The sequence below is a fragment of the Mastigoproctus giganteus genome, chromosome 4 (assembly GCF_048544385.1).
Source record: "Mastigoproctus giganteus isolate SK-2022 chromosome 4, ASM4854438v1, whole genome shotgun sequence".
NCBI lineage: Eukaryota > Metazoa > Arthropoda > Arachnida > Uropygi > Thelyphonidae > Mastigoproctus > Mastigoproctus giganteus.
In genome coordinates this window covers 58294782-58319216 of record NC_143578.1, presented here as the reverse complement: position 1 = coordinate 58319216, position 24435 = coordinate 58294782, and the positions used below count along the sequence as shown (strand labels likewise).

Sequence of the window (24435 nt, the reverse complement as noted above, 5' to 3'; positions counted from 1 at the left end):
TTATATGCACACTGTCCCTTAAAATAGTATTCACTTTTGAAGCAGCGAGACTTAATTCCATGCAATAGATGAAAAACTTTGTCTTGCTTCGTACTTCTTAATTAATCACCTTCATTTCTATATCAATTTTGTTTCCTAGCACTGCCAGCATCTGCACTTTCTGTTGGTCGCTTTCCCTTCATCATTGTAATAAGTAAATAGAAATGAAGAGAAGATTGTGAAAATTTATTTTTGTTTTTTATATGATTGAAGATTTCAGTGAAGGGGGAACACATTTCATCATAATAACACAAAAACGTACACAATTCCAGTTATCGGGATTATTGCAAATGCAATAAGATTGAGTTTACTACCCATTTATAATTAGATGCACCAACAGAAAAGCCCAATAAACCTGAAATTGCAAATTGTTTTTATTGTTTTATGGTAGTGATGTTCAGAAATGTGTTTTAGAAAAATATCACAAAGGCATTCAAAATTGATTCTTATAATGGAACATATGATAATGATGAAAATGTACTGCAATTTCCATTATAAAAATTACCTTTTATAGAGATAAATAGCTTAATTATATAGTGAATATTTCAACTTCCGAGGTCTTGGAACGAATTACCACATTGGGTTCACATTACGATATTTTCACAATACCTTCATTTATTCCTAAGGGATGCAAAATATGTTTCCACGATTTTTTTTAAGTTTGCACCAGCCAATAAAAACTTACATAAAGTCGAATTTTTGTAAGTTGAGTATTACGTAAGTTGGGGAGTGGCTGTACATACAATTATAGACATGATCTATTGATGCACAAGATAAAGCCTAATGGCCTGAATTGTGACAACACAAATTTTGTTTAACAAATCAGAAGCTCTAAAATGATTGTACAGGGTCATCACGAGGCATGCTTTTAGATGCGTGTCCTTGCAAACATTTTTCTTTTCTTTTCTGATATAACAGGACTGCTGTTATGATGAGCTGTACAGCTAATCAATGCATTGTCCATCTTATCTCCCTACTTGTTGAGTCTAAGCATGATGCTTTATGTTGTGCAGATGATATGAAGCTCCTCACACTGATTTCTTCACACGATGATCTTGTGATAATAGCATCAATTAATAATACACTCCTGGAATTTACAAACTACCTCAACCAGTTCAGATTAAAAATAAACCCAGAAAGTTTGAATTTATGATATTCTCCTTAAAGAAAACACCTTATATTCAGCCAAACTGTGCAATTCTCCTATCCCCATCTTCAATAAGCATACTGATCTCGGGGTTGTTTTTGATCCTAAGCTCTGCTTCAGTAACCACCTGGACAAGTTGCTCACTCGGGCAACTCCACTCTGGTAGATTGCCAAACAGCATTTACATTATATTAATGAAGTCACAACTAACAGAAAATATATAAAAACCACAGTATATGCTCTGCTTTTATATGCTGCAGAAGTATGGACATCTGCTACCCCTATCAAAAGTAGGCCACTTTTTTCTGCTGAGTTTTGGCTCTTAAAATGGGCCATAAACAAACAAACTTCCTCTACAGTTATGAACAGCTGAAATGGCCAGTTTAATACCAATTCACAGGCTCCCCTCGCTGATTAGGATGAATGCTTTACCATGACTTTTAAAATGATCGTTGGCAAGATTTCAGCACCATTATTCTGGGACTTGTGCTCTTACAGAATCCCTCAGCCTTCCCTCAGAACAACTCCTACTCTGTGCCCACATCTCAGCAGCCTCCACCTATCTGATAGGTTTCTGCACTTTAACCTTCTCTCATTTGCCCAGTCATTGGATGCTGACCTTAATAAATTTGCTTGTAACAGGAAATACAGATGCCACATCCCTGACTTGTAATTCCCTGTCCCTGATCCTTCTCCATGAAGCTCGTCTTAATGCTGCAAGCCAACAATACCATTTGATGTGAAGATGGCTTAATAACTTTTCAGTATTACAGTGAGTGATGATGAACTGACTACTTCTGCTCGATGGAAAGAACATTGCCTGTTTTATATTACTATTTGTTTATTTAAACAAATCTGTCTATAAGTTTTATTATTTGTTTCCATCTACATCCTCTTTGTATATTGTGGTGTATATAACTGTATTATACTTTGGGTTTTGAGCTGTACTTCCTTTTATGCATCTACATATGTATTTCCTTATATTTGATTTATCAATGTTCTTTGTTTATTATTATATTGTATTATCACCATTAACCCCTGGCCTGGTGGCTCTGAAGGGCAATATTGCAATGTATCAATTTGTATTATTATTAATGCAATAACACATATCCCTGAACTATTTAAGCAACTTTTGATGTTTTAGTTGGTTATGATTGCCAATATGGGAAGTTGCCTCACTACAGTATAGTCACAACACCCTACAGCTAGCCTAGCACTTCAATTTTCTGCTTGATAGTTGTTACTTTCATCATTGTTTTAGGTGAAAATGCAGTTGCAGGCAGAGGTGTATTGCTAAAAAAATAGTACCGGAACGCTCATTCTCCAGAAGACTATATGATAACGCCACATCGACTGTACAGTAACTGAATCAGACTTCAGACTCACAGTTCATATAACAACCAGTTCTAGTGTTCAGCTCATGGCGACTCAAAATGCAGCATTTGCAATGCATCACAGTATATCTCATTCACTGGATGTCTTTATCTAACACATTGTACTTTAGTAAGAAATGTTCAAATTTCATTGCGAAATTTATATTTTTGTTTTTAAATAAATTTTTAAAGAAATCTATTAATTTTAAAGACTACTATTAATATATATTTTTAGTAGCAATGGGTAAAATAGATATTTCTCTCTCCCCTTTGATTAGGCCATTGTTTCATAATATTAGGTGTATAAATTTAATGATTTTCTATTATGACATTTAGAAAAAGTACTGAAACATTGTTCTGGCCCAAATACACCACTGGTTGCAGGGCAGTCCTTAGGCCTTGAAGATATTAGAATAAATACAGTTATAGATAATCTAAACAGCATATAATCCAAAAAGTGAATATGATATGTAAAATGAATCACATTCACTTAAAGGCTGCAAAATACTAAGTTCTCCCATAAAGAAGCATATCTAGACTTGTCCCAGGCAAATTCCCAGTGCAAATCACATTAATAATATAAATAAAACAGTGGAATTTTAAAAAGATCACATAGAAATTACTTCCAAAATATCATAGGTCTTTTTTTTTGATTTACAGTGAACGGTTTGCAAAAAAAGTATAAAAAAGACCAAGCTAAAAAATTATAAATATGAAAAAGAAGGCCAATTTGAGAATAACCAGTAAAACCGATACTCACAGCAGCTAATCTCTCAAGTTCAATTCTCATCAGTTTGTCAACTTCAAGTCGCACTTCTTCTTCAACCTCAGGATATTTAAGGGTCACAATCAGATCTTCTTCATGCTTTTGTTCAGGATTTTTTGACCAATGTCTTTTGTGCCATACATCTAAAATGTAAAAAATGTGGAAATATAATATATACAGGGAGTTCTTGGACTTACTGCACATTATGTTTCTAGAAAGGTAGGCAATATGAGTCAAAACAAATGTTCTCATTTGACAAAGGGTCCAATATGCAACTTTTTATAGATTATGAATATTAAATGATTTAAATATATTTCTTTAAGTTTGTTTGTACAGTTGTCAAGCAAGGTTCAATTTGGCACTTGACTTTCACTATGGGACAAAAATTCTGTAACCTTTCTTCAGCTATAATGAAAAGGCATTTTTAATGATGAAATATTAAATCAAAAATGCCAAAAGTACATATTTAGCACCAAAGCATATTAGGAGACAGAGTGACTTGGTGATGCAGGTCCTCTCTATTCAGAACTGGATGCAAAACTCTGGGCAGCATATTTCAAATGCTTCTGACTGCTATAAGTAACAAATAATATGAATGTTAATTTATTTGTAATCTAGTAAATGTAATTAGTTCAATATAAATTGAACTAATCTAAGTTGAAACAACACAGTTATTCACCACTTTAAAATGGACGAACCTGAAAGTCTTGATTTAATATAATTGTTTATTTAAAAAGCAGAATTCAAAAAGATTTATTTTAAAAAAAAATCAGTTTATTAAGCCACATGAACTGTGACAGTTCATGTGGCTTAATAAAGTCATAAATTTTAATGCTGAATTATTCTTTTCTTGGTGATTCCTTTCTACTCTCTCTCTCTCTCTCTCTCTCTCTCTCTCTCAGGGTAACTTGAATTTTTTTGGCTGGTGCAGCATAAGCCTCAGGCTTCCTTGCACCATATGGCTAATAATAATAATAATAAAAAAAAAAAGAAAAAAAGTCTTCCTCATAAAGGAAAACATGTCTCCTATACAGATTTCTCATTAAAGTTTAGATGTTTAGGCATTAAAAGCCATAGAAATGGTGTGCACAAATAACAAAATAAAAATTTAAAATAGGCTCTAAAACTCCGAAAAGCTTTATTAAATATTAATATTTATATTAGCATTACCAAATAGTAAAAGGAAGCCAAAGGTTTTTGATGCACTGGCCAATCTAAACCAACTGTTAAGAATGAAGGGCAAGTTGCTGCTATTGATAAAGGGATGGTTGAATGGTAGAAAACAGAGTGGTAATCAATGGACACTACTCTTCATGGACTAATGTTACCAATCCCTCAGGGTTTGGCATTGGGCCCATTGTTGTTTTCTGTATTTATCAGTGCTATTGATGAAGGTATATCGGGCTTAATGTCCAAGTTTGCAGATGATACAAAGGATGGGAGAGTTGTTAATGATAGTAATTACATTACACTATTGCAACAGGATCTAGAAAGGTTGGGCAGATGGGCTGAGAGGTGGCAACTGAAGTTTAACATTGATAAATGTGAAGTACTGCATATGGGTAGCAATAACCCCAGAGAAACGTACCAACTGTGTAGTACTACACTTGGGTAGTGGAGAATGAAAAAGACCGGGAGGATAATTGTACAGTCTGATATGAAGTTTTCTGAGCAGTGCAGAGAGGCTGTCAGAGCAGCTCATGGGATCTTGTCAATGATATGCAGGAATTTTGCCTAATAGGGATAAGGAGGTGTTATCCCTTTATACAGGAATTCTCCAATTTATGTAATACTCGACTTAAGCAAATTCAACTTTACATAAGTTTTTTCTGGGCTGTGAAAACTGAAGAAAAAATATGGAAACATATTTTGCAGCTGAAGGGATAAATGGAGGTATTGTTAAAATATTGTAATGTGAACCCAATAACACATTGCTTTTTTTTTTTTTTTTTGTAATTCGTTCCAAGTCCTTGGAAGTTGAAAATTTCACTATATTACTAAGCTATTTATCTCTCTAAAAGGTCATACTTTTAATGGAAATTGCAATACCCTTTCATCGTTATAATATGTAGTAGTAGTAGTAGTAGTAGCAGCAGTAGTGGCATGTGATGCAAGAAAGCAAGTGTATAAGCTTATGCAGCATCAGCCAAAAAAAAAAAAAAAAAAATCACACCATTCCCTCCAAATGCCTGTCCAGTTCCTCCTTAAATTTATTCAACCTATCAACTTCCACAACGACAGATGGAAGTTTGTTCCAGCAATTAACCACCCGCTGGCTAAAGGCAAATTTCCGGACATCTATGATCCTGTTATAAGAATCAATTTTGGACACCTTTGTGATATTTTTCTAAAACACGTTTCTGGAGGTCACGACCAAAAAACAATAAAAACAATTTGCACTTTCCAATTTATTGGGTTTTTCTGTTAGTGCATATAATTATAAATGGGTAGTAAACTCGATCTTATTGCATTTGCAATAATCCCGATAACTGGAATATTTTTTGGATTTTTACGTTATTATGGTGAAATGTGTTTCCCCTTCCATGGAATCTTCAATCGTATAAAAAACAAATTTTCAGAAACTTCTCTTCATTCCTATTTATGTATTACAATGATGAAGGGAAAGTGACCGCGGAAAGTGCAAGTGGTGGTAGTGCCAGGAAGCGAAACAAAATTGATTTAGAAATTAAGATGAAAATGATTAAGAAGTATGAAGCAGGATAAAGTTTGTCATCTCAAAACACTGGGATTCATCAAACGGAACACATACAAGTTCAAAAACTACAGATATGCGGTTATCCTTTATAAAATTATTGTTCTGCCAATCCTTGAATTCAGTTCACCCATCTGGAATCCTCACACAAAGACTTTAACTAACAAAATTGAAGCAGTTTAAAAAAATTTTGTCCGTTACCTTAAGTACCGCAATCATCTATTCTATCACTCAGTGTATTATGAATCGCTGTGTGATTACTCATCTGAGGCCTCTGTGCACTAGAAGAGTTACTGCTGACATCACCCTTCTAGCCAAAGTAATCACTGGAATTTATGAAGCATCTGATATCCTGAGTAAAATAAACTTCAATGCTCCCTGTAGACAAGTCAGGAACCTTACACCGTTTCGCCTTGACTCTGCTAACACGGACTTTATGAAGTTCAGTCCACTGAACAGAATCAGCAAATCAGCAAATGACTCTCTCATGGACTTCTTTGACAACTCCCAATCACTGATGAACTCCATCCACAAGTTTGCCTCTTCTCTTAAACTGCAAAGTGACTAGCTCACATCTAATTATTGTAGCTTATTATTTGTTATATTATTTTTCTATTCTCTAACGGATTAATTATTACTTGTTTTACCGGTAACTTAACTTAATACAATCCTCTTTTGTACATATGCTTTTATTGTTTGAATCTATATCAATGTTTATCGTCCTGTTGGATTTCATATTATTGTTATTATGTTTATTGATCTGATCTCAGATACACTGTTAATGGTTACCTGTTGTGTATCTTGCTATTAATAAAATAAAATAAAATAAAAAATAAAATAAAATCTATTGGAAGGGAATTAGGTCTCGTTGCTTCAACAGTGAATGCTATTTTAAAGGACAGTGCACGTATAAAAGAACATCTCAAAGGATCAACGCACTTAAGATCAACAGTGATCACAGCGTTCTGGTGCTATATCGAAGGTGGAAAAGCTATTAATAATATGGATGGAAAATCAGATTCAGAAGCAAGTGCCCCTGAGTTTAATGACCATTCAAGCAAAAGCAAGAAGTATTTATGAAGATATTAAGGATAAGTACGCAAACACTAAGTCAAGATCGTGGAAAGCAATGGGTGGTTTAATAGGTTCAAGCATCACGCTGGTTTCCACAACATTAAAGTATGTAGTGAAGTCGCCAGTGCCGATTTTGCAGCTGCAGAGAAATTCTGTGATGTGTTGGAAAAAATTACTGATGAAGGCAGCTATTCAATGCAGCAAATTTTTAACGTTAACGAGACTGCTCTGTATTGGAAAAAAATGCCAGATTAAACATACATTGCCAAAGAGGAAAAGAATGCCAGGTTTCAAGGCTTCAAAAGATAGGGCCACGCTCTTGCTTGGGGCTAATGCAGCAGGAGATTACAGATTAAATCCACTGCTTGTGTACCATTCTGGAAATCCTCGTGCATTTAAGGGCATCAATAAAGCCACCTAACCGTGCTTTTCCGATGGAACCAGAGAGCACGGATAACAATATCTCTCTCTTTGAGGATTGGTTTTAATGCTGCTTCATTCCCGAGGTTGAAAAATATTGTAAAGACAATAATTTTCCTTTCAAGATTTTTCTTCTTTTCGATAGAAATGTTATTGGACATCCTACGCATCTAGATGATTTCAATTCGAACATGAGAGTCATATTTCTACAGCCAAACACAACTTCACTCATCTAATCTATGGATCAGGGTGTTATTTTGAATTTAAAAGCATACTATTTATGCACAACATTTGCTCCCGCATTGTCTGCAGTAGACAGTGAGAAAAAATTTTACGTTAAGAGACTTTTGGAAACCTTACAATATTTACCATGCCATCTTAAACTTTAATAAGGCCTGAGCAGAAATTACTAAAAGTTGTTTAAATGGTGCATGGAAGAAAATATGCCCACAGCACGTAAAAGGCTTCAAAGGATTTGAAAAAGACGAATCATATGAAGAGGTTACAGATAAGATTGAAAAGGGTGCAGAGCTACTTCAGTTGGTGGTTGATGCCAAAGACATGGAGGAGTTAATAGAGGAAGAAGAGAAGGAATTAGCAGCAATAGTGAAAGAAGAAAATGCTGACCAAGCTCAAGATGAACAAAATGATGAACTGAGATGCTTCATCACCAGAGAGATGGCAATGGCATTTCATGAAATTTCATCGGCAATGGCTAGGTTTGAGAAGATGGATCCTGATAGCGAAAAATTCTTATAAGTTAACAGAGGAGTGAATGATATGCTTGCTTGATACAAAGAAATCTACGATGAAATGAAAAACACCACCATCCAGTCATCCATTAATATGTTCTTTCATAAGGTTGAGCGGCCGACCCCTTCTAATCTCCACAGTCCTCAACTTCTTCAGCGGCGTACTTATCAGCTGAAGACGTCGATTCTGGCAGCGATGCTCAAGAGGCAAAACTTACTGATGTTATGCTTGTTTTTTTGTAATTTTATAATTTTGAAATTTTTTAAATTGCACGCTTTTGTAATTTTTCCTGTGCATGAGATAAAAAATTGAATAAATACAATAAATAAATCTATTTATATGTTTGTTGAACATTTCTTTCTTGATTCAATCAATTCAGTGAGCACAGTTACAAGTGCTGCAAAAGCATGGGGGAAATTCTGACTTATGTAAAATCTGACTTGCATAGAGTTCCGTGGAACGCAACCCTTACGTAAGTCTGGGGTGGCTGTATAAGGCAATGGTCAGGCCACACCTTGAGTACTGCATACAGGTCTGGAGGCCTCATTTTAGAGCAGCTGGAATGAGTACGGAGAAGGGCAATGAGATTGGTGATGGGAACAAAGGGATGCCCTTACGAAGAAAGGCTTAAGTTCTGAAAATTGCAGCTTCTGGAGACTAGGCACCTGTGAGGTGATCTGATTGAAGCGTATAAGGTTTAAGTCAATGCTGATGGGATTCTTCCTTTTGCTCAGATTATTATTATTTATTACTATTATTATTAGCCACATGGTGCAAGGAAGCCTGAGGCTTGTGCTACACCAGCCAAAAAAAAATATTTCTGAATTACCCCGAGATGGGGGCTTAAATTCAAATTGAGGAAAGACAGTTGTAGAATAGATGTACAGAAAGTGTCTTTAGCCAGTGGTTGGTTGATTGCTGGAACAAACTTCCATCTGTCATTGGGGAAGTTTACAGCTTAAATAAATTCAAGGAAGAACTGGACAAACTTTTGGAGTGAATGTATGGGTGAAATGGGACAGTTTTTTTTTTTCTGATGCTGTATAAGCTTGCTTCCTTGCATCATATGCCTCTAGTAATGATAATGCTGATGCTAATATGTAAATGTCGAGAGAGAGAGAGAGAGAGAGAGAGCAAGAGAAAGAGGCAGAATGTCCTTTCTACTTCAACTGAAGTGATTCGAGTACACTCAAATCATGTTAAATTAAGGGATTCACATCAATTTCAAAAGAAAGTCCTACAAATACTTTGGAAATTAAATTTATTTTCTCTAAGTTTTGGTTAGCAGAAAACTCTATCCCTTTTTACACATACAACATGGCCATCACCTGGAATACAGCTAACTTCAATCACAAATTAATGAAATCTTTGCAAAAATGCATTTAATAACAAATGAGGTTTTGTCATTTAAATGAGGTTTTGTTATTTAAATGCATTTAAATAACAAATAATAAAAAAAATGAAAGCTTATTTTCCAAAAACTTAAAAAGAAACTGAAAAATTCTATCCCCCACAATCCTATATATGTTATTCATAGGATTAAATATCTACCATAATCCTATATATATGTTATATATAGGATTACAGTAGTAGTAGTAATGGACACATGTGATGCAAGAAAACAAGTGTATGAGCTTACATAGCATCAGCCCAAAAAAATCCCAATTTCACACATCCATTCCCTCTAAAAGTTTGTCCAGTTCCTCCTTGAATTTATTTGGGCTATCAACTTCCACAATGACAGATGAAGTTTGTTCCAGAAATTAACCACCTGCTGGCTAAAGAGAAATTTCCACACATCTATTATACAACTGTCTTTCCTCAATTTGAATATGTACCCCCTCAGGTTTGTAATCTGAGCAAGCAGAAGAATCCCATCAGAATTCAGCGTGCTCAACCCATTCAAGGCCTTATACACCTCAATCAGATCACCTCGCAGGTGCCTAGACTCAAGCCACTGCAATTTGCAGAACTTAGCCTTTCTTGGTAAGAGGACCCCTTCATTCCCCTCACCAATCTTGTTGCCCTTCTCGGTTCACTCACTCAAGCAACTCTACATCCTTCCTAAAATGAGGCCTCCAGACCTGTATGCAGTATTCAAGGAGTGGCCCGACCATTGCCTTATACAAGGGGATAATAACCTCCTTATCCCTGCTAGCAAAATTCCTGTATATCATTGACAAGACCACATGAGCTGCTCTTGCAGCCTGTTTGCACTGCTGAGAAAACTTTATATCGTACTGCACAATTACCCCAGGTCTTTTTCATTCCCCACTACACTGAGTGTAGTACCTCACAGTTGGTACATTATTCTGAGATTACTGCTACTCACAAGCAGCAATCTACATTTGTCAATGTTAAACTTCAGTTACCACTTCTCAGCCCATCTGCTGAAGTTTTCTAGATCCTGTTGCAGCAGCACACTGCCATTAATTTAATTAACAACCCTGCCAACCTTTATAACTTTATGGTGGATATTTAATGCAGATATTAAATACATAAAAAAATACAGAATGTTAAGCACATTATTATGTTAGTTTGATCATGGGGAAGTTTTCTCTTCCCACTAAAGGTTGATTAAACTTGGTCTTACATTCCCCCTTAGAAAAATACTGTTACCCATGATTTGGCCTAAGTTGCAAATACCTTTTTAAATCAAACAGCATCACCCAATAAGTAAATCTGCTATGCATTTAATTAAAAATTAGAGACAGTGCCAGTGCCAGGACAGTTTTGAAGCTTAGAAGCCAGTAAGCTTCTGTTTTGAAGCTTACTGGCTTCTTATCAGCCTGTGGGTTGCCTCTATTGGCAAGTGAACCTATGATGAACATATGAACAACTGTACTCAATCTAGTAAAAAGCAATCAGTTTCTGAAAGAAAAAGTTCCACTGAAACACATAACCATTATGTGGGTATTCCCCCAATAACTATATTTATAATAATTATTTAGTCAGAATAAATTTGTGTCTTCATCTTGGAAGAGCATAATAAAGAAAGATTGAGAAAAATCTTAGAAAGTAAAAGGAAGATTCTTTCCTGAGCTAGAAATTCCTAAAACTAGTTTTTGGAGGAAAACAAAGCTTTTAAAACTTAGGATTTATCATGTCATATTAATACACTCCATTAATGATTGATGAAGATGATCCCAGATGCAGACTGGAATGTGCAGAAGACTTAAACAAAAATGCAAATAACAGCTTGGAATGATTGATGAAATTCTATTGTCTGATTAAGCCACATTAAGATTAAATAAGAAGATGAATAGACATGATTGTATTTATTATGCCCTAAAGATAACACTTATAACAATATCAAAGGAATTAAATGAACCAAAAATAATTGCAATGGATTGGAATTTCGTAAGACCTTGATGGACCTTTTTTTTGTTTGCTGAAAAGATTAAATGCAAATGCCACTTGGGTATGTTAATGATGTGGTTCTAACTATTACATCCAAAGTTAATCTAAAAAATGCATTTGTATGCAGGAAAAGGAACTGTGTTTTATTTTCACCCCTCCCCCATTATTCTACTATTCTATGAAGCTTTTTGAATGAGACATTCCAATTCCTTGGAAGAAACTTCAATTTTATGTCCATCACATTCATGTAATTTAAAGTCTTTTATTTTACCTGTTGGGTTATATAAAAAATGGCTTACAACGTTAAGCACAGGATTATTCGTGATCTTTAGCATGCAACTGCCCAAAATGTTATTATCGGTGGATTTATACATATCAGTCTGTCAAAATTTTACTAAAATACTATAGTTTTATAAAGTGCAAATATGTTTATTTTGAGCACATGTGCTAATGTGAGTTATATCTATTTTCAAATTTAAGTTGATAATCCTCTTTCACCTAGACTAAGGCCCATTACAATGTGCCTCAGTTTAACAGTTAATTATTTTTTAAATTAGGAAATTTTATTTAGATTCCCAACAAAATTCCAATATAGGCAATGTTAACTTTTTTAAAAAAACATATTTTGAAATAAATAAGTAAGAAATGTCTTGAAAGTGTCCAAAGTCAGCAATTTGGCTAATAAGAATAGCAAAAGGGCATCCACATGAAAAGAGATTATGAAGGAGTGGGTCATTGAATTCGGAGTGGCATCTTGTGGGGGAGGATCTGATTGAGATATATAAGGCACTTAGGGGAGGGAATAAGACTGAAAGACAGAATTTTTTTTTTTTTACATTTGAAAGGGGCACAAATCTAGGAGGCATAAATATCAACTGCCTGGGAAAATTTATTGATGGTTCACCACTTAGCATTCTTCATTTGGCAGTAAAACCAGAACTCTAAATGAATCCATGTTAAATGGGTGGGATTTATTCACAGGAAATAATGTATATAATAAATTGAAACATCAACATTTCTGGACGATTTTTTAGGGCATAATTTCTCTACATAACAATAATAAATGTATCTCTTCTTCTTTATAAGTATTAGGCCTCAGGACCAGTTACAGTCTTATTTCATGCAGTCTCCAAGGGATCTCCATTAAAGGATCTGCCTCCAACAGTTCTCTTCCCTGGATAAAGTAACATCTGTTTCAGACATTCTTTGATTATTCATTCTCTGCACGCGATTTCCATCTTTTTCCTATAATTTTGTATGTGCTCAATTATTGGTTTTTTTTTTAGTTCATTCAATTATACCTTGATTTTTTTTGCAAAGTCTGGTGTAGTCAGCAGTTCTCATAAACCACATCTCTGCAGCCATTATTCTTCTTTCATCCTTCTTACACATGATCAAAGCCTTACCACCATATATAAGTAATGACCTGGTTAGTGTTCTGTAAATCCTTATTCTTGTATGTTTTTGTAAAAGTGAAGAACTAAAAATTTAATTTACGATCCCTAGTACTCTGTTTTAATTTTTTATATTTTTCTTCTATATGTTTAAATGGTACTTAAGACATTTAAAACTATTTACTTATTCTAGGATTTTGTTTTCTGAGCAAATTTTGCTCTTCATGGGCTCTTTATCTTGGAAAACATTTAAGCTAAAGAGCCCATGAGGGGTCTTTACCTTAAAGTTAAATAAATTAAGGTAAATGATGACTTAGACACAAATAACATAGAGTACTTTAAAAATATAGTCCTCACAAGCCAATTTCCCAAAGAAACATTAAAACTGTACTGGTTGCATAAACATTTAGTTTAGATGTAGATTAAAATAAATAGTTTAAAAATAAGAAACAGTATTTAAAAAAAAAGAGCACATTACAGTTGTCTGTTTATGCTAGTCATTTGCTTATGCTGTAATGAATCATACATTTTTAACACAAATTGCAGTTTACGAGGGGGTATCAAAACATTCGTACCCTAACCTAGATAAACCATCAGTAGGAAGATGCCATTTTTAATAAAAGTTGTCTACATATTCCATAACTAACATGTGAAATTTCATTCCTGTTGTTGATCATGCACCAGAGGTGGAGCCAGGAATCTGAGAAAGGATGCCATGGTTGACAAAGTGGAGTATCGAGCAGTGATCAAGTTCCTGCATTTGCAGGGCAAGAAAGCTCAGGAAATTGACAAAGAAATGAAAGCTGTGTATGGACAGAATTGTCCATCCTATGACACTGTAAAAAAGTGGAAACAGGAGTTTGAGTGCAGTCCTACAAGTGTCTTTGATAAGCCAAGAGAAAGAAGGCCATCAACATCCACAGACAGTGAGACAGTTACAAAGGTTGAATAACTGGTGCTGAGTGGCAGACGTGTGACAATTCATTTCATCGCAAATATAGTGGAAATTAGTTATGGGTCTGCCCACAGCATTTTACATGGCCATCTGCACATGTCTAAGGTCTCTGCACAATAGGTTCCAAGATTGCTGACGCCTTTGCAGAAGTAATGTCAAATGCAATGTTCTTGCCAACTGTTGGATTTGTGTAATGCAGATGTTGAGAACTTTTTTGATTGGCTGGCGACAAATGAATGAATTCTGGGTGTACCAGTATGATCCGGAGATTAAAGACATGTCAAAAGCAGTGGATGCACACCTCCTTCCAGCCTCCCAAAAGGACAAAGACCACTCCATCTGTGAAGAAGGTGATGTGGTCTGTGTTTTTGGGACAGAAAAAGGGTTATCCTGACAGATTACCTACCTCATGGTCCCACACCTACCAGAGAATACTACAGAAATCTTTTTAAAAAGCTACACGATGCTTTGAAGGTGAAAACGCATGGAATGTTAACAAAAGATGTCCATCTTCTGTCAGACAATGCACTGGCTCACATGGCCGTTGCCACCACTGACTTTGTTACCCAGTACAGCTTCGAACTACTGCAGCACCCACCCTATTCTCCTGAACTAGCACCGTTAGCTGACTTCTTGTTTCCAGAAATGAAGAAACCATTGCGTGGAAACCACTTTGATTCATATCAGGAAGTCATCAATGAAGTGGAATCGTGGTTTCGGGCAAAATGACTGCTGGGAATCAATGCGATACAAGTAAACACATGGGTTGCGTTAGGGTAGCCAAGAATAGGAACAAGTGCATGTATACTTCCGTGTACACCAATGCTAGGAGTTTGGTAAATAAATTTGATGAATTTGAGGTATTTCTCAAAACATCAAAAGCAGATATTATTGGGATATCAGAGACGTGGTGTCACACAGATATAAGGAATGCAGAAATGGAATTTGGGGAGTACAATGAGTACAGAAAAGATAGACAGGATAGGAAAGGAGGAGGGGTTATGCTATTAATTAAGAAACACATAAAATCCAAGGAAGTGAAGCCATTCGACATCGCTGGACACTGCAGTGTCGAGTCAGTTTGGTGTGACATAAGCACTGGGAGATCAAAATTGAGAGTAGGAGTGTGCTATAGGCCTAATGATTCTGATGAGTATAATAAGAAACTGTAAAGGAAAATAGAGTGGGCCAGTAAATCAGAGAGTCTTATAATGGGGGAATTTTAATTTCCCAGATATTGACTGGAATTTTTGGGTTGGTCACTCACCCATTAGCAAGGCTTTTGTAGATTTATTGGATGATTGTTTTCTACATCAGCATGTTCGGGAGTCAACTAGAGGGAGTAATACTCTTGATCTGATTTTTTTTTTTTTTTTTTTATGTGAACCCCAAACACGAGAGGTATTAGAACCTATAGTAATTAGTACCGTGCTTGGGTTGGAGGTTGAGATGACGAAAGAAGATATTTGTTGACATTGGACTTGAACTTCTGTAGATTGTAATTTTCAGGAAATGCGTAAGAAGGAAGGTTGTTCCAGAAAACGCCAGTTGAATGAAAAAATGAGAAGATGAAAAGTTGGTTCTGCAAGTTTGAAGTTGGACATTAAATGGATGTTGGCTGGTGGCGGCATATGTTCGGACTGTTTTGAAAGAGAGAACGAAATTATAGAAGCCAATTCAGAAGAACAGTGCCCATGGAAGTATCTGTAGAAGAGGCATGCAGCAGAAACAGTACGTCTATGAGAAAGCGAGTGGAGAGACTCTGTTAGAGAGGAATCATTAATTAACCTAACTGCCTTCTTCTGAATGGAATCAAGAAGCCTGAGAGAGGTTTTGGGGGCACCAACCCAGATGTGGGAACAATATTCCATGGCAGGGCGGATTTGCGATTTATACAGAGTGAGCAGCTGTTTGGAAGAAAAGTAACGCCGAGAGCAAAAGAGAAAACCAAGTTTTTTAGATGCAGAGGAAGCAATATTTGTAATGTGCTTGTGCCAAGAGAGATTACAAGTCAGGGTAATCCACAAAAGAGATATATCGTTTTGTTTAGAAATCGGAGTGTCACTAAAGATAAGCATAGGAGCAGAAGAATCCTTTTCGCAAGATATAAAACAAGACTGAGTTTTAGAAGGTTTGAAATCAACTAAGTTGTCTTTGCCCCACTGGAGAATTACCTGAAGATCGGCATTTAAGGAATTGGTAGCAGATTTTCAAGAAGTTGAAGCTGATTGAGCAGGACAAGGTTTCTCAAAATGGAAAGTGGAATGCAATGTGCTATGATCGGCAAAACTATGGATAGGATTTCCAGTCAATGGAAGAAGGTCATTAATATACAAGAGGAAAAGAGTGGGAGAAAGAACTGAACCTTGGGGGACACCAGTATTAGTGGAGAAGTTAGAAGACAGAGAGCCATCTACCATCACCCTCAGTGAGCGATCAGAGAGAAAACTGGATAACCAATTACTAAAAACAGTTGGGAAACCATAATATGGAAGCTTGTTTAGAAGATCTTTATGCCAAACATGATCAAAAGCCTTTGAGATGTCAAGAGCAACTACTTGTGTTTCACCAAATCTTTCCATTGAATTAGTCCATAAATGGGTAACATAAGCCAGAATATCACCAGTGGATCGACACTGATGGAATCCATACTGGCGATCGTTGATCAGACGAAAGGTTTCTAGGTAGTTTAAGAGTTGGCGGTTAATTGATTTCTCCATTACTTTAGAAAGAGTAGAAGTAATTGCAATGGGATGATAATTGGATGGGAGGGATTTGTCACCCTTTTTAGGAACTGGCTGGATATGAGCAAATTTCCCAGCAGAAGGAAAAACACCTTTGGAATAAGAAAGTGAAAAAAGGCGGCAAAGAACAGGAGTAAGTTCAGGAGCACAGGTTTTGAGAACAGTGGAGAATTACCATCGGGACCTGGAGCTTTCTTAACATCAAGATTCATCAAAATCCTTCTGATATCCTTTTGATGGAAGACCACAGGAGGCATTGAATGCAGCGTGTTGGGAATGGTGGGAGGTGTTTTACCAAGCTCATTAATACATGAGCTGGAAGAAAAATGGGATGCTAGCAGGTCAGCTTTATCCCTGGCTGAAGTGACAGCAGAACCATCTGGTTTGGACAGAGGTGGGAGCAGAGATGGGCAAAAGTTGCGGCCAATAGCTTTGGCAAGAGACCAGAATGCTCGGCTACCATTAGGGCAAGAAGCAAGTTTTCTACTCTTAGCCTGTTCAAACTCTAGTTTGGACTGATTAATAACTGCTTTACAATTGTTGCGAGATTTGGTGTAGGCAGAAAATGAAACTGAAGAATTAGAAACAAGCCAATTACGATATGCAACATTCTTCTCTTGAACAGCCTTAGCACATTTATTGGAAAACCAAGGTTTAGGTAAAGGACGAGATTTTAAAGTGGAGTGTGGGATAAAGGATTCCATTCCTGCAACAATAATTTCACTGACACGATCTGAGCAAACGTTGACATCAGAAGTTTTGAAACAGTAATCCGACCAAGGAAAAGAAGAAAAGAAATCTCACAGGTCATCCCATTTACCATTCTTGTAATGCCAAACAACATGAGGTTGGGAATAGCCATGAGATAAAGGCTCCATTGGAGAAGAGCCAATCACCAAGTTCTGATCTGAAGTGCCTAAGGGACCTCTCACTTCGACCGTGTAAGCTACTAGGCTTTACATACCAACTAAGAAATATTGTTCAAGGTTTAGGCCTAAATGGATGTCAGATGAACTAATGAGACATATGGCAGAGAAGAAAAATGCATGGGATATATATAAATTAACATGTGACACAGAAGCCTATGATAGATATAAGCTGGTCTGTAAACAAGTCACAAAGGAGATTAGGCAGGTAAAGGCAGATTATGAGAAATCCTTGGCAAAGGAAGGAAAGAAAAACAGAAAAGAGTTCTTTACCTATGTAAACTCTGGAAAGAAAGGGATGAATCAGATTGGTCCACTGGATATTGATGGTTCAACTGTTGATGATCCTGTTCAGGTGGCTAACAAACTAAACGAGTATTTTGCATCTACATTCACACATGAGGAATTATTCAGCGAGGGGAATGCCAGAGGTGAAGTAAACTCTGGCAGTCAGCTAGATGATTTTGTAATAACTGAGAGGAAAGTGGAGGAGAGATTGTTGAGGATAAACATAAAAAATGGCAACCGGGGTGGATGGGATCTATCCAGTTATATTAAAGGAGGCAGTAAAGGAAGTAAACAAACCCTTAGCCATAATTATGAGAGCTTCTTTGGACTCAGGAGAGGTACCCATAGACTGGAGATGTGCAAATGATGTGACCCCAATTCACAAAGGAGGATCAAAGGCTGACACAAGTAATTATAGACCTGTGAGTTTGACTTCTGTTCCAGGAAAATTAATGGAGGCACTGGTTAAAGAAGCACTGCAGGATCATCAAGACAAGACTTCAGTTATAGCTCAGACACAGCATGGTTTTGCTAAGGGAAAGTCTTGCCTGACCAATTCGATTGGATACTATGATGCAGTCACAAAAGAACTGGATGCATGGAATAACTTTGATATTATATATTTGGATCTTAGAAAGGCTTTTGATACTATTGCACATGGAAGACTGCTGGGCAAATTGGAGTAGTATGGCATTTGAGGCAAATTGCTGCTATGGAAAAAGGGATGGTTGAGGGGGAGAAGACAGAGTGGTAAATTAATGAATGTACACTGCTCATCGTGGACTAATGTTATAAGTGGAGTCCCTCAGGGTTCTGTGTTGGGTCCATTGTTATTTTCTGTATTTATAAATGATATTGATGATGGTATATCAAGCTTAATATCCAAGTTTGCAGATGACACAAAGGTTGGCAGGGTTGTTAAGGACACTACTGACAGTATGTTGCTGCAACAGGATCTGGAAAGGTTGAGCAGATGGGCTGAGAGGTGGCAAATGAAGTTTAACATCGACAAATGTAAAGTACTACATATGGGAAACAGTAACCCCAGCATAACGTATCAACTCTGTGGTACTACACTGACAGTAGTAGAGAATGAAAAGGACCTGGGGGTAATTGTGCAGGCAGATATGAAGTTTTTTGAGCAGTGCAGACGGGTTACAAGAGTAGGTCATGGTGTCTGGTCAATGATACACAGGAATTTTTCTAGCAGGGATAAGGAGGTGATTATTCCCTTGTATAAGGCAATGGTCAGGCCACACCTTGAGTACCATATACAGGTCTAGAGGCCTCATTTCAAGAAGGATGTAGAGCTGCTGGAACGAGTACAGAGAAAGGCAACAAGATTGAATGGAACAAAGGCAGCTTATGAGAAATCACTAGCAAACAGAGCAAAGAGGGGATAAAGAATTCTTCACATATATAAATGCCAAGAAGAGCAGGACAAACTAGATCAGACCTTTACGTAAGGGAAAGGGGATAGTATTAAATACACCAGCTGCCGTTGCAGATGAACTCAACAGTTATTTTGCATCGATATTTACAAATGAAAAACCTTTTGTGGAAATGGGAAATTGTGGGAGCGAAGTTAAAAAATATGTAATTAATGATATTGAAATTTCGCAAGATTATTTAAAGAAAAAACGTTCGGGCCTACAGGCCAGTAAGGCTCCCGGAGTTGATGGAATATACCCTATAATCTTAAGGGAGGCAGCAAGTGAGTGCATTGAACCATTGAGGCTAATTATGCGAGCATCGCTAGACTCTGGGGAGATTCCCTTGGATTGGAAAAGTGCAAATGTATCTCCCATACATAAGGGTGGCTCTAAAAGTGAACTTGGAAATTATCGACCTGTCAGTCTGACTTCAGTAGTAGGGAAAATCATGGAGGTAATGATCAAGGGTGGAATTCAGGATCATTTGGATCGAATTGAAATTCTCAAGGATACTCAGCATGGTTTTGTAAATGGAAAATCATGTTTAACAAATCTGGTTCGCTATTTCGAAAGGGTCACTCACAAGCTGGATTTAGGGAATAATTTCGACATTGTTTATTTAGATTTCAGAAAAGCTTTTGACTCAGTCTAACATGAGCGGTTGCTTTATAAGCTGGAGCAGGTTGGAATCACTGGGAAAATCCTTAGATGGATAGAAGGATGGCTTCAGGGCAGGAGGCAGAGGGTTGTGATAAATGGCTATTCCTCAGATTGGGTTGATGTAAGAAGTGGGGTTCCTCAAGGATCAGTATTAGGGCCACTGTTGTTTTTAATTTTCATAAACGACATTGATGAAGGGATAGAGGGCGTGATGTCTAAATTTGCAGATGATGTTAAAATTGGTAGAGTAGTTAATGATCACTGTCAAGCTGAGCTTCTTCAGAGAGACCTAGATAAACTTCAGGAATGGTCAGAAAAATGGCAGCTATGCTTTAATCCAACAAAGTGTAAGGTATTACACCTGGGAAACAGTAATCCCAAAATAACTTATTCACTTGGTGGAGTTCAACTAAACCCAGTACTGGAGGAAAGGGACTTGGGTGTTACAATACGGTCAGACATGAAATTCTCTGAGCATTATAAACAGGTTGCAAGGAAGGCCCATGGTGTCCTATCGATGATCTATCGAACTTTTGCAAGTAGAGATAGGGACGTGATAATCCCATTATATACGGCTTATGTTAGACCACACTTGGAATACTGTGTTCAAGTATGGAGACCGCACCTAAAGAAAGACACCGAGCTTCTTGAAAGGGTGCAAAGACGGGTAACTCGCCTGGTGAGATTGGCAAAAGGGCGTCCTTATGAAGAAAGACTTCGAATATGTGGGTTGCAGAGTTTGGAAACTAGACACCTTAGAGGAGATTTGATTGAGGTGTTTAAGGTTCTGAGAGGCATCAGTAAAATGAATGAGGCCGAAATTTTCAAGATTATAAATGATGATAGAACTAGGGGACATAAATTCAAGTTACAGGGGGAAATGTTTAGATTGGACTGCAGGAAGTTTTATTTTAGCCAGCGAGTTATAAATTACTGAAATAAGTTGCCTTCGTGGGTAGTAGAAACCGACAGTTTGGTGAAATTCAAAGGTCATCTGGATAGTACTTTCGGGTAAGGGAAGCGCATAGGATGATAGGTTTAATTTCCTTTTTTTTAATTAATTATTATTATTTATTTTTTTTTTGTTTTTATCATTGTTTTGTTCGGATTTTTTTTTTTTTGGCTGGTGCAGCATAAGCCATAGGCTTTCTTGCACCATGCGGCCATTACTAATACTAATACTAAAGAGTTGCTCTTACAAAGAAAGGCTTAAGTTTTGCAAATTACAGTGTCTGGAGACTAGGCACCGGCGAGGTGATCTGATAGAGATGTATAAAGCCTTGAATGGTTTGAGCATGCTCAATGATGATTGGATTTACTCTTCCTCTTGCTCAGAATAATCACCTGAGAGAGCATAATTCAAATTGAGGAAAGACAGATGTAGGATAGATGTGCGGAAATTTGCCTTTAGCCAGCGGGTAGTTGGTTGGTGGAATAGACTTCTATCCCTTGTTGTGGAAGTTGATAGATGAAAGAAATTTAAGGCTCAGCTGGACAGGTATTTCGAACGAACGGAGGGGTGAAATGGGAGCGTGTTTTTTTTTTTTTGGCTAATGCTGCATAAGCTTGCTTTCTTGCATCATATGCCTCTACTAATGCTAATGCTAAAAAATGAGGACTTCTATGATCAAGGCATTAAACAACTGATCCATAGATGGGAGAAATGTGTTACTATACATGGAGAGTACATAGAAAAGGATTAAAGTAAGGTTACGAATTGTTTGATACCCCCCCTCTTAGTTTAAAAGTTTTCATTCACATGAATATCGTGGAACCACATTTGAATTAAAATTTAGACGAAATTAATAAAATAAATTGAAAAAATAAATTATTAAAAACTGATTACTAAAATAATTTTATTTCAGGTATTTGATTTTATTAAATTTTGACATTACCAAGAGTCAAAATTTAAAAAAATCAAATACCTTACCAAGAGTTATCAAATATATTAGCAAGAGTACAAGACAGTGCAGGTTTAAAGTATGTTATAATAAAATAAAAAAAATCAATGAAATAATTGGTATTCAGAATACAAATATTCATTAGCTCATGCAAACCAGAAACTTTTAGTTAATTTTATTGAATGCATAAATACTTTAAAAACTTACTTTTAAAAGTGTCAAAACCCTCTTGTAGGTCAGTCATATAATTTGATGGTTTCATGACAAAGCCCGTTTCCTCCTCCTGGTAACAAAAAACGTTTTTGTGTCATATATTAATTTTATTAATTTCTCTCTGTTTATTTGTATCTAGTCACACCAGAAGAGTAAAATAAAATAAGGGTGAAACAAGTTAGATAAATTACAGAATCATAGTAAAAATTTCAGGTCAGGCTAGTAATAATTAATACTAAAAGAGGAATAAAAATAACAACAATAAAAATAGGCTAGGTAAATTAAAAGAATATTTTTGTACATAGATTAAATGTAGTATATAAAGCTGGATACAGTTATTTTAAAATCAGTTGCATTCAGTTAAAAAATTACATTGGCCAACATGATATTTACCTCCACTAATATACCACTGTTTGCAGTCAGTTTTTATGCATACATTTTGAAAATAATTCTTAAAATTTTACATCACATCAAAGTTTCTATATATAGATGTTTTGTGTTTATCCATAATACATATATCTTACTATAATTTAGCAAAGTAGATATGACACTGGTCTCTTGTATTACCTGCAAATAATATTTGCATGTGTTCATAGATGGCAGTAATGCTGGAGAGGGTTAACATTTTCAACCTTATCTGTCTGCATCTCACCACTCTTTCAATAATGGAAAGACAGTTTTAGTGTGAGTACATGTAACGTTTACCTGCATATCTACTGCATACTGTTTGTTTCTTCTGTGTTTTGCTTGGCACTGTATTGTTAAAATATTTAAGCAGAAGGAAAGGAACAGAAGTATCTGAATCACCCTGATAATATCTGTTACGTGTGTATGGTTTACAACAAAAACTCAGAGGAAGAAAATCTACAGTATTACTAAACATGCATATTCTTTGTATTTGGTTGTAATATTAGTGAGCACGACAAAACCTGAACAACACTGGTCCACTTGGTGATGTTGGTTTAGCTGTTGATGATCCTGCTCAGGTTTCTGACAAGCTGGATAGGTATTTTAAATCAACATTCATGTATTAGGAACTCTTTAGGGAGGGGAATTCTGGAAGTTCATCAACATCTAATAGTGAGCTAAATGATTTTGTAATAACTGAGAGAAAGGAAGAAGAGAAATTGTTGAAGGTAAACATAAAAAGGCACCTGGGGTGGATGGGATCTATCCAATTATATTAATGGAGGCAACAAAGGAGACAAGCAAACTCTTAGCCATAATTATGAGAGCATCATTTGGATTCAGGGGAGGTCCCTGCAGGCTGGAGATGTGTGAATGTATCCCCAATTCATAAAGGGGGAACAAAGGGTGACACGAGTAATTACAGACCTGTTAGCTTAACTTCTGTTCCAGGGAAAATAATGGAGTCACTAGTTAGAGAAGTGATGCAGGACCATCTGGACAGGAGTGCAGTCATACTTCAGTCACAGTGTCGGTTCATTAAGGACAGATCTTGTCTGATTTGATACTATGATGCACTGACAAAGGAACTAGATGCAAAAAATAATTTTGATATCATATACTTGGATTTCAGGAAAGCTTTTGATACTTTGCACATAAAAGACTGCTGTATAAATTGCAGCACTGTGGCATTAAGGACAAGTTAATTCTCTTAATAAGAGAGAGAGAGAGAGAGAGAGAGAGAGAGAGAGAGAGAGAGAGAGAGAGAGAGAGAGAGAGAGAGAGAGACTAGAATTCAGTGCTGGGCCCATTATAATTTTGTGGCTGGTAATCCAAAGGGCCCATTATTGTTTTCTAATGTTATTAATGATATTGACAAAGGTATATCACGCTTAATGTCTAGGTTTGCAAATGATACAAAGGTTGGTATGGTAGTTAATGACAGTAATCAGGGTAGGCTGCTGAAAACAAGATCTAAGCAAATTAGGCAGATGGGCTGAGAAAGAGTAGTTGAAGTTTAACATTGATAAATGCAGGGTACTCTATATGGGTAGAAGTAATCCCAGATTAACATACCAACTGTGTGATACTACACTCAGGGTAGTGGAAAATGAAAAAGATCTGGGGGTAATTGTGCATTCAGATATGAAGTTCTCTGAGTAATGTAGACAGCTGCCAGGACCGCTCATGGAATTTTGTCCACGATATACAGGAACTTTGTTAGTTCAGTTCTGCAAATTGCAGCATCTTGAGACTAGGCACCTGTAAAGTGATCTGACTGAGGTTTTTAAGGCTTTCAATGGATTGACACACATGAGTGGGCATAATTTCAAATTGAGGAAGGATGGTTGCAGGGTTTGTTGCAACAA

General features: G+C 36.4%; 1 protein-coding gene across 1 annotated transcript in view; it reads right to left on the bottom strand.

Annotated features, from left to right (window-relative positions):
• The window catches only part of LOC150086755 (dynein regulatory complex subunit 11-like), a 77276-nt gene extending 55068 nt beyond the window's left edge, over positions 1-22208 (bottom strand). Inside the window, exons 1-2 of the mRNA XM_090372246.1 lie at positions 22154-22208; positions 3320-3468 (exon numbers count right to left, since the gene is read on the bottom strand). Coding sequence (XP_090228372.1) covers positions 3320-3468; positions 22154-22208 — 204 coding nt within the window. The remainder of the gene's footprint in view (positions 1-3319; positions 3469-22153) is intronic.
• Between the last annotated feature and the right edge of the window lie 2227 nt (positions 22209-24435).